The sequence below is a fragment of the Zalophus californianus genome, chromosome 14, assembly GCF_009762305.2.
Source record: "Zalophus californianus isolate mZalCal1 chromosome 14, mZalCal1.pri.v2, whole genome shotgun sequence".
In the NCBI taxonomy this organism is placed as follows: Eukaryota; Metazoa; Chordata; class Mammalia; order Carnivora; family Otariidae; genus Zalophus; species Zalophus californianus.
In genome coordinates this window covers 21,570,634-21,584,597 of record NC_045608.1, presented here as the reverse complement: position 1 = coordinate 21,584,597, position 13,964 = coordinate 21,570,634, and the positions used below count along the sequence as shown (strand labels likewise).

General features: G+C 47.0%; 1 protein-coding gene across 5 annotated transcripts in view; it reads left to right on the top strand.

Moving 5' to 3' along the window:
- The window catches only part of TTC28 (tetratricopeptide repeat domain 28), a 659,289-nt gene that overhangs the window by 537,989 nt on the left and 107,336 nt on the right, over positions 1-13,964 (top strand). For all 5 annotated transcript variants that reach the window (XM_027575252.2, XM_027575251.2, XM_027575253.2 and 2 more), the window contains 5 exons: positions 1,959-3,300; positions 4,588-5,111; positions 8,655-8,764; positions 10,232-10,361; positions 12,554-12,772. In XM_027575252.2, the coding sequence (XP_027431053.1) occupies positions 1,959-3,300; positions 4,588-5,111; positions 8,655-8,764; positions 10,232-10,361; positions 12,554-12,772 (2,325 nt within the window). The remainder of the gene's footprint in view (positions 1-1,958; positions 3,301-4,587; positions 5,112-8,654; positions 8,765-10,231; positions 10,362-12,553; positions 12,773-13,964) is intronic.

Here is a 13,964-nt window from a genome sequence, read left to right as displayed (position 1 = left end):
GATTCTTTTCCTCACTTTATAGATGAGCTGTGAAAAGCTCAGAGAGGCTAAATGATGTATCCAGTACCCAGAGTGGAGCTAACATCAAAAAGTTGGCTGGGCCCAGAGGTAGACGCAAGTCCTGTGACGGGGCATATCTCCACCCCAGGCAGGGGAAGACACGGGGACAGAAGAGCAGCTCTGCCCTGCTCCTTTCTGCCCCCCCTCGCTTCAGCGTTCATGATGTGTGCCGACATTATTCGTTGCACGACTGGCTCCCTGATGACCCTGGCGCACTCTCTGAGGGCAGACTTGCGTCTCCTTTGTCTATCCCTGCTGCCCACCACGAGCCTTAGCACACAGTGAATCCTGGGGCAGCGCGGGAGGGAGTGAGCAAGTGAGTGAAAGTATCACAGAGAGAGGCGAATTGTGGGGCCTGGATCTTGACAGCTTGCTTTCTCCGCGTGTCTATTTTTAGTTTAGACTTTTAACAAGAACCCAGCTTGGTGTTTTTGCTTTTTGTACTTCTGTGGGTTTTTGGTCACCACTGCAAAGCTCACGCATTGATTCATGGAAAAGTATGTTCAAATCCAAGGGCAAGGAGGAACCTGTTTGCATACTAGCTTCTGTCCATCTTTTCCAGTGCCCCCCACCCCCACCCCCACCCCCGCCCTGCTGGGATGAACCAGGTTCTCCTCAAAGGTGCCTCCCCAATTACTTTGATGATATCCCTTATTTGGAACTACTCTCTTTTTTTATATTGATGATATATGTCATTTTGAAATGCTTGTAGAAACAATAGCTTAGCTACTAGAGCATAGTTTATGAGCGTTGTTTAAAGTTCTCTTATTATTGACTGTAAAAGCCGTAGAGCAGAATTCCAAGAAATTTTGGAAGAAAAAAATCATTCAAATCCCATCACCTCGCAAGGCAGCAGTTTCTGTTTTTGCATGATCTCCTCAAGGTCTTGTGCATGTGCACACGTTGATTTTCCTGGTTGTTGTCCCGGGGAGCATACAGCATTGTTTTCTGCTTTTTTCCACTTATTATTGTAAGAACCCTTTCCCCCCATTTTTCTACACAGACTTCGTAATTATCTTTTAATGACTGCATAATCCTCTATTGAGTTGATATACCAAAATGTACTTCTACAGCCCCCCAGTGCTTGCCATTTAAGATGTTTCTGATTTCCCACTAATCTATAATGCTGCAGTGAAGATTGCTATGCGAATAGTCTCTTGCATGTGTCAGATGATTTCCTTAGAATATATTGCTCTGAGTAGGATTGCCAGGTCTGAGCAGGACCATGTGTGTGGTTCCTGTCATCCTGCTTCTCCACAGGCTGCTCCTGTTTATGTCCGGCAGCTGATGTGTTTACCAATTTCAGGGCAACCTCATCAGTTTAGGGTGCTGTTTAAAGTTTTTGTTTGCTAATTTAGTTGAAGTAAAATGGTACTTTGGGGTTGCTTTATTTTGCATTTCTTTGGTTATTAAAAGAAATTAGCCTTTTCCCCTGTGGTTACTTTTGTATTTCTTGGATATGAGTTGTCTGCTCACACTTACTGCTCTTTACCTACTTCAGTAAACTGGGGGTTTGATTTTAATTTTTTTTTTTTTTAATCAGACCAAGTGAAATCCTGGAAATCTTTATACATAATAGCTATTGGATTTTGTCATATATGTGTCACGTATTTTCTAGTATTGGGTTTGCCTTTTAATTTTAGATATATATTGAAGTACCGAACTTCTTAATTTTGTAATCAAATCTGTCTGTGTTTTTTTCTGTTGCTTCAAAGCTTAGAAAGCTATCTCCCCTCCGGAACGCTGATAAATATTTAATTCTACCTTCTGTTATTTTAAATTCTCTAATTCACCTGGATTGTGTTTGAGTATAAATTGAGTTGCAAATTACATTTGTTTTCCCCAAACTGCTCATCAGTAATTCTAACCTTTTTCTGTTCCTTTTTTCTCTTTCTCAGGAATCATACACCAGATGAAAGGCGATTATGATACTGCTCTGAAACTCCACAAGACCCACCTGTGCATTGCCCAGGAGCTGAGTGACTATGCTGCCCAGGGCCGTGCCTATGGGAATATGGGCAATGCCTACAATGCTCTGGGCATGTACGACCAGGCCGTCAAGTACCACCGGCAGGAGCTGCAGATCTCCATGGAAGTGAATGACCGTGCCTCACAGGCATCCACACACGGGAACCTGGCCGTGGCCTACCAGGCCCTGGGTGCCCATGACCGGGCCCTGCAACATTATCAGAACCACCTGAACATTGCTCGGGAGCTTCGTGACATCCAGAGTGAGGCCCGGGCCCTCAGCAACCTGGGCAACTTCCACTGCTCTCGGGGGGAGTATGTCCAGGCCGCCCCCTATTATGAACAGTACCTCCGGCTCGCTCCTGACCTTCAAGACATGGAAGGAGAAGGGAAGGTCTGCCACAATCTCGGCTATGCCCATTACTGCCTTGGAAATTACCAGGAGGCAGTGAAGTACTATGAGCAGGATCTGGCACTGGCCAAAGACCTTCATGACAAACTGAGCCAGGCGAAAGCTTACTGCAACTTGGGCCTAGCATTCAAGGCTCTGCTGAACTTCAGCAAAGCTGAAGAGTGTCAGAAGTACCTACTGTCCCTAGCCCAGTCGCTGAATAATTCCCAGGCTAAATTTCGAGCCCTGGGGAACCTGGGTGATATATTCATCTGTAAAAAAGATATAAACGGTGCAATAAAATTCTATGAGCAGCAGCTGGGCTTGGCTCACCATGTCAAGGACAGAAGACTGGAAGCCAGTGCATATGCAGCCCTGGGCACAGCATACCGGATGATCCAGAAATACGACAAGGCCTTGGGTTATCACACGCAGGAGTTGGAGGTCTATCAGGAGCTGAGCGACTTGCCGGGGGAGTGCAGAGCTCACGGGCATCTGGCTGCGGTCTACATGGCCCTTGGGAAATATACAATGGCATTCAAGTGTTATGAAGAGCAGCTGGATCTGGGGCAGAAGCTGAAGGACCCCAGTCTGGAAGCCCAGGTCTACGGCAACATGGGGATCACAAAGATGAACATGAATGTCATGGAAGAAGCCATTGGCTACTTCGAGCAGCAGTTGGCCATGCTGCAGCAGCTAAGTGGAAACGAGTCTGTGCTCGACAGGGGCCGGGCCTACGGCAATCTGGGGGATTGCTACGAGGCCCTGGGTGACTACGAGGAAGCTATCAAGTACTACGAACAGTATTTATCTGTTGCCCAGAGCCTGAATCGCATGCAAGACCAAGCCAAGGCTTACCGGGGCCTAGGAAATGGACACAGGTAAAGACGACAGAGGACAGATGTGGTTGATCACGTGTACAAAGAGCATTTGTGGCCGTGTTGGCAACTTACTGTCTGCACGGTGGCTTGTCACCTACAAAGCATTTTCATACGTATCTTATTTGGCTCCCCCAGTGATTTTGTGAATTTAGTGGGGATATTATTACCCGTACGTTATGGAGGAAGAAGCTAAGGCCCAGAGGGGTTAGGTCGATGTCCAAGGTTACACAGCTTAAAAATGAAGGACAGCTGAGAGTCAAACCCAGGGCTGTCTGACCCCAAATGCAGTGCTCTTTTGACCACCTCATAATGAGCAGGATAAAAGGGATAATGGGAACAGGAAAGGTGAATGCATCAATTCAACTGATGTTTTCTGAATGTCTCTCACATTATGTGAATGTGTTTATTAATGCAACACCTATAGCCACCAATTACGTGGACTCCCCCTTTTGTTGCTTTTAGGGAAAGCCACCTGAAGATGGCAGGAGTGAATAAATGTATACTATCATCATCATGCTAGGCACCTTGCAGAGATATCTTGCTTAATATTTATGGCAATCCTGTATTACTCTACACTTATTATGACCTGCTATGGGATGTGGGATTTACTATCATCCAAAAATGGAGGCTCAGGGAAAGGAATTCATGTGCCCCACACAACTGACTTGGTCTGCCGCCAAAATCCATGCTCTTCCCAGTCTTATCATGTCATCTCTTAGCAGCACAAAAAGACACACTGTTGGCCAAGGTGATGCTTTCCTTCTGAATGTGGGGAACCCAAGAAGGTGTCTGTGTCTGCAGAATTTACGGCCCTTCCAGATCAGCAGGGGATTAGGGCTCCTGGAGTGGAGGAAGGGCAAGAGTCAAACTAAATCATCACCCACAGAGTGCTCTGAGAAGCTCAGGGTGAAAGATTTATAGCCATTGTAAAGTGATTTCAAGAACATAGTCTAAGCAGTAGTGGAAATTGGGAGGCCCGAAGAACCAAACAGTTCACTTGCTATCATTGTGCCTATTAATATATTTTATGTTTCCTCTGGGGTGTATATCCCATTGAATCTCAAGCTCTTGGGAAGGTCACTAAGGGATGACTTTTGAATTGCTTTCCAGATTATGAAATTCCCCTGCATCTCACTCTAAGGGCACATGATAGATTTTAGCTAGAAGAGGAGTTAAGAGCTTCTATAGTAAGTGACAGTGACAAATGCTTTTCATTTTCTCGGGGGCTTTAGCATGTCTGCACCTGCACAAAATAATATCATTGCTTTTCTATCTACATCCCCACAGGGCAATGGGGAGCTTGCAGCAAGCCCTTGTGTGCTTTGAAAAGAGGCTCGTGGTCGCCCATGAGCTTGGGGAGGCCTTTAATAAAGCCCAGGCGTATGGAGAGCTAGGAAGTCTGCACAGCCAATTAGGGAATTACGAACAAGCAATTTCCTGCCTCGAACGCCAGCTGAACATCGCTAGAGAGATGAAAGACCGAGCTCTGGAAAGTGATGCAGCCTGTGGCCTTGGTGGCGTTTACCAGCAGATGGGGGAATATGATACAGCCCTGCAGTACCACCAGCTCGATCTGCAGATAGCAGAGGAAACCAACAACCCCACCTGCCAGGGCCGCGCCTATGGGAACCTGGGCCTGACGTATGAATCCCTGGGCACCTTTGAGAGGGCTGTGGTCTATCAGGAACAGCACTTGAGCATCGCTGCACAGATGAATGACTTGGTGGCCAAGACAGTGTCATATAGTAGCCTCGGAAGGACCCATCATGCCTTGCAGAACTATTCCCAGGCAGTCATGTACTTACAGGAAGGTAAGTGAAAAGGTCTGGGGTGGTCTCTCGGTAAACTCTGAGATCAAGTTCAGAGTCTCCTCGGAAGGAAGTATGCACAGTTTGAGAGTGGCCGCCTCTGCCTGGAGTAAGGAGCTCAGAGGCCACATCATGAGCTCAACTCCAAAACCACAGTGTTTCTTAGTAGCACAAAGGCGTTCCCTCGTCCAGAACGTGTTTCCCGGCTTGTGTAACACTGGCAGCCAGCTGCCCAGGGAGCTGATGCCCTCCTTGCTCTTCAGAACCCTCGCCCTTCAGAGCAAATGACACACTCCCTACATGAGAGGAATCAAGTAAGATTTAGTCGCATAAAATTTAAGGGCCCGAATCAGAGGAAAACGCCCATCTGTCCCAAGCCCCATTGTACTTCCTGAAAATATCTAAACCATAAGAAAACTATGAAGAAGTCCATTATGAGGTTGCAGCTGAGGTTTAATCCAGGCTGAGGGTCACTCAAGCAGTCGACCAGGATTCCTTCCCAGTGTTTATTGCCCACAGTGCTTGAGCTGGCGCTACGGCAGTCTCGTTCCAGACAGGCCCAGAAAGTGCGGCTCCCTCCCCTTTCTCCTCCTCTCCCCTCTTCTCCCCCAGCTCCTGTCCTCTGCTGTCAGGTTCCATACAGCCACCTGAGCCAGTCCATGGACGCTTCCTTCCTCAGGAAGCAGAAGTCCCACAGCAGTGTGTTGGTCCCCTCCACCCCTTTACACTTCTCCTCTGGAAAGCTCTCCCCCTCACAGGGGCACATGACATCCTCCCATCCTGGCAGGGAAGAACGGCAGATAGGATGTTCTTGGCTCACTAGTAAAAGGAAATAGTTGCTGATTTCCAAGCAGAAACTCCCATTTCCAGCTTCCAAGGGTCTGTGCACGTATAGTTTATTTATTCGGATATCATTCTCACAGTAACCTTCAGAGGTATATCTCTCTTCCTGTCTGCGGCCAAATGACCTGAGCATCAGAGAATACAGTGGCTTGGTCCTGACCATGTGGTCAGTTCATGGTGGAGTGGGGCCCAGCCCAAGTTTTCCAACCCCAGGAACCACACAAGACCCTGTGTGGAGTTGTTTCTAAGCACAGAGCAGGGTTGGAACGGTGATATATCCCCCATTACTCCTGAGCCCCAGCTGCGAAGCCAGGAGGGAGGGAAGCAGGAAGCAAAGGGGAGAATGGACCCAGAGCTGATGGTGTGTTGTCATACTTTGTACAGACCAGGGATTGCTCTGACCTGCAGGCTGAGAGATCATGGAGAGGCTGGGAGCCACTCCCCAGACCTTATTTTGCTCCCACTCCATGGGCGCTCTGCCTCCATGCATTAAATATGAGAGTTGGCTTTGGGTTTCCTGAAAGTTGACTGTGGTAAAATTCCAACAGACTGGGGCAATTTTCAGTCGAATTTGTGAAAACTATTAAATTCAGACCCAGCATATGACAACCTTTCAGCTGTGTTCTTTTGTACTTCCTGAAATATTGTTTCCATAAAGCAGCTGCTTTGCCTGAGACATTGTAACATAATTCTATATTTATGGAAAACTCTCAATTTCATTTTTACAGTTGTAATTTTAAATCTCACAGAGATCTGAATTCTCATCGTGGCATTTCCATGGTGTCTGTTCCGTGGATGTGCTCCACCAGAGAGCCTGGTGTGCCTCATGGGCCAGATTAGATGCCTATTCTTAGGAGCTGTTACAGGTGCGGACACCTGGAAAGGCCTTTTCTGAGTTCTCTGAGTCAGAGAACTGCAGTCTCTGCAGCCTTATGCAACTGAGGGAACAGTTCAGCCAGAAACCACCTTGGTGCCCCCGCCCCCTGGCTTTCCAAGGGGGGCTGTAGGTCAGCATCACCCTGCCCCAGGGCATTAGAACCTCACAGGTGGGGCCTGGTCTGGGATTTTTGTATAAGCTCTCCAGGTGATGTGTATAGACAACCGTGGTCAAAGCCACTGGTCTCATCCAGCTTTTTCTCTTTTTGCAAATGAAGAAGAGGAGCCTGGACCCATTTAGTGACCTACATGGAGTTATATGCAACTAGTTCCTAGGAAACCAGGCTTCAGGGATGCCGGGTGGGTGGGTTAGATTCCTAAGAGGCAGAGGCAAATAAGAACAGATGGGACCGATATCGTGTCTGCCTGGGGGCTTTTAGCTCTTCATCGGAGAACCTCTGACTATGGGCTGGAGTGTGTCCTACATGCTGGGGATCCAGCAGGGAACAAAGTCCCTGCTCGCACAGAACTTACCTTTAGGGGGGCTACCTCAATGGATTTTACTTCCAACTCATAGACCCAGATCTAGCAGGAATAGCTGCCTTCGAGAATGAACACGGTTAGTATATTGAAGGTTAAAACAACTAGTATTCTCCTGGTTTTCACCCAAGCACCATCTTCCATTTGTGTTCCTATTCTATGAGGTATTTTAACATGTGAATAATTTACAAGTATTATTTTTGTTACCCAGTGACATGATTTAAACTTAAGTGCATTGTGAAATGCATAATATTTTATGAGCCTGAACCTGAATATCACTTTTATTATCCTCTCAACTGACTCAGTTTCTTTTTAGAAGTCAGAAATTGCATGGGCCCAGCATGCTCAGAGGTAGGCTCCCATCCACCCTAAATTGGATTTTAAAAAGGAAGTCTTTCCTTTGTGTGCACTTCTGCACAAGCTAACTCCTGTGTACAGAGAGCCAGATCATGAGGACCAACTGATGCTGAGAACTGCTTAGTGGCCAGTACAATAAATGGTTGCCCTCAGATTTGGTTCTCCCAAAGCCCTGGGGTTGCTGGTGTCCCGAAAGCCAGAAGCTTGCTGTAGGTAAGTGACCCAAACTGCAGGTGTCTATCTGAAGGCCATTAGAATGAGGACAGTCTCATTTAAGGCTTTCAGCTCATAATAGTACTTGTTCTATAACCCTGCCGAGGCATATCAAAGTCTCAGCCTTAAAGGAAAAACAGACTGGACATGAAATGCATCAGTGGCATCAGTAACAGAAGGCAGGGTAAGACAGTGTGAGCATTCTGCTTTCGGAAGAGCATCAGATGTGTCTCCCATTGACACTGATTGGATGCTACGTACGTGAGAGAGGAAAGAGTATTAGCTTGGCTTCTGTACTTGACTAGAACTGTCAGGAAAAGCTTTTGCCCGCCAAGGAATTCGGTTAGATAAATTTATAGGCCAGGAGTTTTCATTTGCAGAGCTAGGGATTTCACAGCTGGGAGGACAGCCAGGTTAGGTTCCATTCACATTTCACTGTTTCTGCTGGCCCTGCAAACCTGTTTCCTGCTGATAGCCATCACCTGAGCTCTTGCTGGGGCATCCTGGAGTGTCCTGGAAAGGTCGCCACTAACACAGAATTTGAAGAGAATGCTTACTCTGCCTTGTCTGATTCTACTCTTGTCCTGCATTTTATTTAGCTGTGTTAACATTCTTTATATACACCCCTGAGGCAGAATTACCCTCCAGGACTCCTTGGGTGGGGGCGGGGGGTGTCTGTCTTCTGTGTGTCCTTAGCATTTCTCTATCTGATTTCAGGCTTAAGGTTAGCTGAGCAACTGGGCCGAAGAGAAGATGAAGCCAAAATTCGACATGGTCTTGGCCTCTCCCTTTGGGCTAGTGGAAACCTGGAGGAGGCCCAACACCAGGTGAGCAGGAGAGCCCCTGTTCCAAATGGATTTTGTTTCCAGAAGCATGGATGGCCTTGGCATTACTGTCCTAGTAGTGATGACATTCACGAGAAGGTGCTAACCTCTACCCTTGGGTTGGTGTACGGGATCTTCAACCCAGAAGTGTTGAACCATAGTGAAGATTCCTGCTCACTTATATGATAGATTTCTCAATGATTTCTTTGGCATTCTTGTGTTATGTGCTACCATTCCTCATTAAACCTGGCTCTGGAGACTGGGAAGATCCTAAAGCTATGGTTCTTCTGTCAAGCTGAAGGAGTTGTGAGATGGTGTCATCCAAAATCCCACACTCAACTGTTTAGGCAGTGAGTAATTACTGCTGAGGCATTGTGCGAGGCCTGTGAGGTGCTCACAGGAACTGAGGAGGTGATGTGACTGAACTTGTGCCACGGCCTCCTGGAATGTGATGGTATTTTACTCCCCTTTTTAAACTATTAAAGGCAGTTTAAAGAATTCTTTAGTTCCTTGTTTTAAAAATTAAAATTTATATTGCTATAGTGATTTGCAATTTTCAAGTACTGTCACTCACTGAATTTATTCCTCGAATAACCCTGTGAGTTAGAATGACAACCATCCCCTTTATAGAAAAGAAGAAACTGAGGCTCCAAATATTGCCCAAGGTCACAGGATGAATTAGTGGTAGAGCTGGGGATACTAAGTCTCTAAGTCTCTTAATCTTGGAATTCTGTTTTTTAAATTTGCATGAACTTAAAGTTGGATACAACTTCCAGCATATAAATATTAGAGAAAAGTCTTGTGGAGAAGCCACTTAGAGCAGGAAGACAGTGTCTCTGTAGGAATGTCAAGCATCCAGTTCTGTGCATGTCCCCGTGAGCAGGTGTGGCTGCAGGGGAGCTTGTCTGGGGAAGACCTGTCCCTGATCACTGTTGCGGAGGGCAGTGTTTGATTCAGCTGAACTGCCTGCAAAAGGCCGACCTCCTCCTGAAAGGGTGGCTGCCTGCACCTCCTTCCCCCCACCCCAGCCTCGTCCATTTCCAGCCTGCCTGCCCCACATCCGCTCTCACTCCCACCCTTGGGGTCCGTGAGGCCAGGGGCACTAAATTATGGTTGCTTGATGACAAAAGGAGAGACTTTTTGTTTGTTTCCATCAAAATCAGCACTTGTTTCGATTAACAGCTGATTTTTTTTCCTTGCAGCTTTCAGACTAGAAGTCCATAATCTTTTTCTTTTAGGTCCCCTGATCAAACTGAGCACATAAACTCTAATTTCCTGGGTGTGATCTGATATGATGCCTCTTCCGGTCCACAAGGACCTACCTGGAAATGAAGATTCATCCTTTCAAACCTCTTAAAAAAGTGTTTTTAGATTGGGGCACCAAGTTGGGTGTAGAAGTTGTCTCTGGTCAGTGCAGAAATGTCTCTCGTTTCTGGGGAATGAATGACGTTCTCTGTCCCCTACTTGCAGCTCTACAGGGCATCAGCCTTGTTTGAAACAATCCGACATGAGGCGCAGCTGAGTACAGACTACAAACTCTCCCTCTTTGACCTGCAGACTTCGTCCTACCAGGCCTTGCAGCGGGTGCTCGTCAGCCTGGGTGAGAGCGGCCGGGGTTCCCACTTCTTGCGAGCGCACCTTCGTGTCTGAGTCGTTCCAGGGTTGCTGGGGCGGAATCTGATTCGTTGTTACAACAGGCCGTGAAGCCACGACTGCAATCCAGTCATCGAACATGTGTTCGTTTATTCAACAAATATGTGCAGAGCACCTACCAGGTGCTGTGTGCCAGTCCTGGGAATGAAAGTCAGGAAGGCCCGGTTCCTGACCTCCAGAAGTATTTAGCCTGGTGAAAGACAGAAGTCAGTGAGTCCAATACGGTGTGACTGGTGCTTAGGGTAAAAGAAACTCCCGGTGCTGTGAAAACAAAGCGTTTTGGCAGGCAGACCCAGGAGGCGGAGAGAGTGTCCTGGGGCTAGGGATGCTTGAGCCAGCCATTCCCCTCAAGTTCCCTCCCACCATTAATACCTGGGGAGAGTACCTGAGAAGATGCCTGGCCTCTTCCCTAATTCCTCTGCCCCACAGGTTTTTCCTTTGCTGTCTAGTAAATGTTTTTACTCTCTGGGTCTGCCCCTGGGCTGTGACCCAGTCCGCGATCGTTCTCCCAGGCCTCTGTGCTGGCTTGCACTGGGGTGGCATGCATTTCCCTCACTGGGGCCTCTGCTGTCCATCACCCTCTTCCAGCTGCCCTGTCCTCTGCCTCTTCTCAGGCCATTTCCCCCAACCCAGAACTTGGGTGGAAGAGGTATTCACCAGAACTAACAATGTCTTTGAAGTTGGATGTTGAGGCCTTGTCAATAAGAACCCGTCCTTTGCTGTGTGTATCTGAATGCTCAGACTTCCCCCTTGAAAAATGTATCTATTAAATGTGCTCAGTGCCTGAGATTACAATTTATTATCTATTATAATCACAATGTTAAGGCTGTCTAACACTTCGGGGCCGATTTTCCAATGTGTACAGAAATCATCCCTGCTGTTCCAGTTAATAACTTAATAGGGTAAAGAAGACATTTGCATACACACATGTAAACCCCCACTTTCTACTGATACTGGAGCTGCAGGAAGCTAGGCACCCTTGAAGAGCTGTTGGAGCTGCAGCATCTGGTCTCCTGCCTCTGCCGGCTCTCTCTTTGGACCCTAGTTGGAGCAAATCTTCCCTATCTGTATTTATGATGCGAGCAAATCCTCTGCATTGTATTCTTTCTCAACCCTCTAAACAATCCTCATTTGAAAGTATGTTGCTTTATATTTTTGGTGCCCTCATGTGTATGCATTTAGCTTTTAAGCTAGATAACAGACTAGTCTCTTAGGGAAAGTGGGATCAGGAATTGGACTGAAAGACTGGGGAAAAACTTTGAAAGAGAGAAGCAGTTTCAAAGAACTAAAGACTTCAGAGGTTTAAACCCTTTGCCCGTGGGGACTGGAAGAAAAGAGAAGCGAATGTGTGGGAGCCTAGGAATGGAGTGAGGTCTCAGCCCTAACAATAACATCACCTGTTACGTATGTGGTACTTTGAATAACCCTTTCAGGCATCCTCACACACAGCACCTCTGTTAATCTTTACAGTAGCCCTTTGAGATAGGCAGGGTGACTGTTAGGACCCTCCTTTTGAGCCAAGGTCAATGAAAGGGAATAGGACACACTCAGCAGAGGGACTGGCAGGTGTAAAGGCACAGAGGTGTCACTTGGGGAGGGGTGTGCCTCACACTGTCTAGTGGGGCTGGACAGTGCAATGCATAGAGGGGCTGCATCGAAGAAAGAGAGGAAGACGTCAGGAGCCGGGTCCTGTAGGCTTATCTGCCAAGGCCAAGTCAGAATCAGAGTTGAGCAGAGAAGTGAGAGGGTAACCAGCATGCAAAGCGTTAGGTCCAAATAACTAAAGTGAATGGGGTCAGATGCCAGGAGGCCAGGGAGCAACTCAGGATGTGGATCGGAGAACGGGCAGGGCTGAGGACCAGCCTCTGAACAAAGTTGGCTCTCTTGGGTATGGCTGTCGACGGGGGAAAGCCCGATGGCTTAGGGTGGTGGGGGGACTCTGAAAATGTGGGGTTTTATGAGTGGCGTGGCACTGCACCCATCATCTGAGGCAGGCGGTTGGTTGCAAAACGGAGACTGTGCCTCACAGAGGAGTGCAGAGACAGTGAGGTTTCTGCCCAGGATCTCTGTACCTGATGGTCCTCTGTGGGTAAACACACTCCCACAGGGACTCCTCACCGTGTGGCTTTTGTTTCCTAGGCCATCACGATGAAGCCCTAGCGGTGGCGGAAAGAGGACGGACGCGGGCATTTGCCGATCTTCTGGTAGAACGACAAACAGGACAACAGGACTCTGACCCCTACTCCCCAGTCACTATTGATCAGATCTTAGAGATGGTTAATGGCCAGAGGGGACTAGTGCTTTACTATTCCCTGGCCGCAGGCTACCTGTATAGCTGGCTGCTTGCTCCTGGGGCAGGTAAGACCTCTCTCTATGGGAACTGGGCAATTAAGACACTAGACTGTGAAAGTCTAATGAGTAGAGGTAGAAGAGGTGCATTACTGTAGATCAGACTAAGGAGCTGGTGTCGGCTTTCAGTAAAACCTCAGCCACGGCGGATGTTCTGTGGTGGGGCATTCAATTAATAAGACAGCCCAGCTTTCTCATTCCCCCAAGAAATTGCTGCTCCTCACTGGTGAATGTGGAAGCGTTTTTCAAGGAACATGAAGAGCAGGAGGATTAATTTCACCAGCAGCCCTATTTTTAGGCAGCTGTTGTTCATTAGCTAATAAAGCGATGACTGTAAGTCCTAACGAGTTCTTTCTAGATATGATTTAATAATTGTGACCCTTTGTCATGGTAAAGTTAGAGAGACTAAAATGATAATGGCAACTCTTATCACAGTATATAAATGAAGTCTTATGCTTGAAATTTCCGAGTTTAGCAGAACCCATTTTAACCAGTTCTGTTGTAAAGCTATTTCCGAAGTAAAAATCCCCTTTGATTAAATCGGCATTAAACGCTCAGGCTGTAACTGTTTCACTAAATACAGAACCACTAATTAGCTGTTAGGGCCATATTTTTTGCATAATAAAATGCTGATGGCTTTACCATGTTGGAGACACACCAGATCCAATTAGAGTTTATTGACTGGGGAAGTGGATCTTATAATTGGGAATCTTGAAGAATGGGCTTCTTGAATTTCAAAGTTCAACTGCCAGGGAGAATTGACAAGATTTTCTTGATTGTGTTTCTGTCCCTTTGATTTAAAAAAAAAAAAATGATGGCTGGATGACAACTCTCAGATGCCTCTTGGGTTCTGAGCACTCACACCTGTACATTCAGTGGCTTGGCATTATTTTTTATAATCTTTTCCCCTTAATTCCTTGTTTTTTATGGACTTTCCATAAAGAACATTCTTATCTCTGACCTTTTTATGCTGAAGGTTTTAGTTGTGATGTTCATGGTGACTTGGTGAGTGTCAGCTGCAGTGGAATGAATCCCTGTATATGCCCCGTCCCCCAGAGGGGCCTGAAGCCTAGGAGGACATGGCTGATGATGGAGGTATCAAGCTCTTTCTCTCTGTCACTGTTATGTTTTGGGGACATGATTTGACAGGTGGTATGTCCAAATCCCTGTAATAATGAGCCATGTATAATGAGGCTCCCAT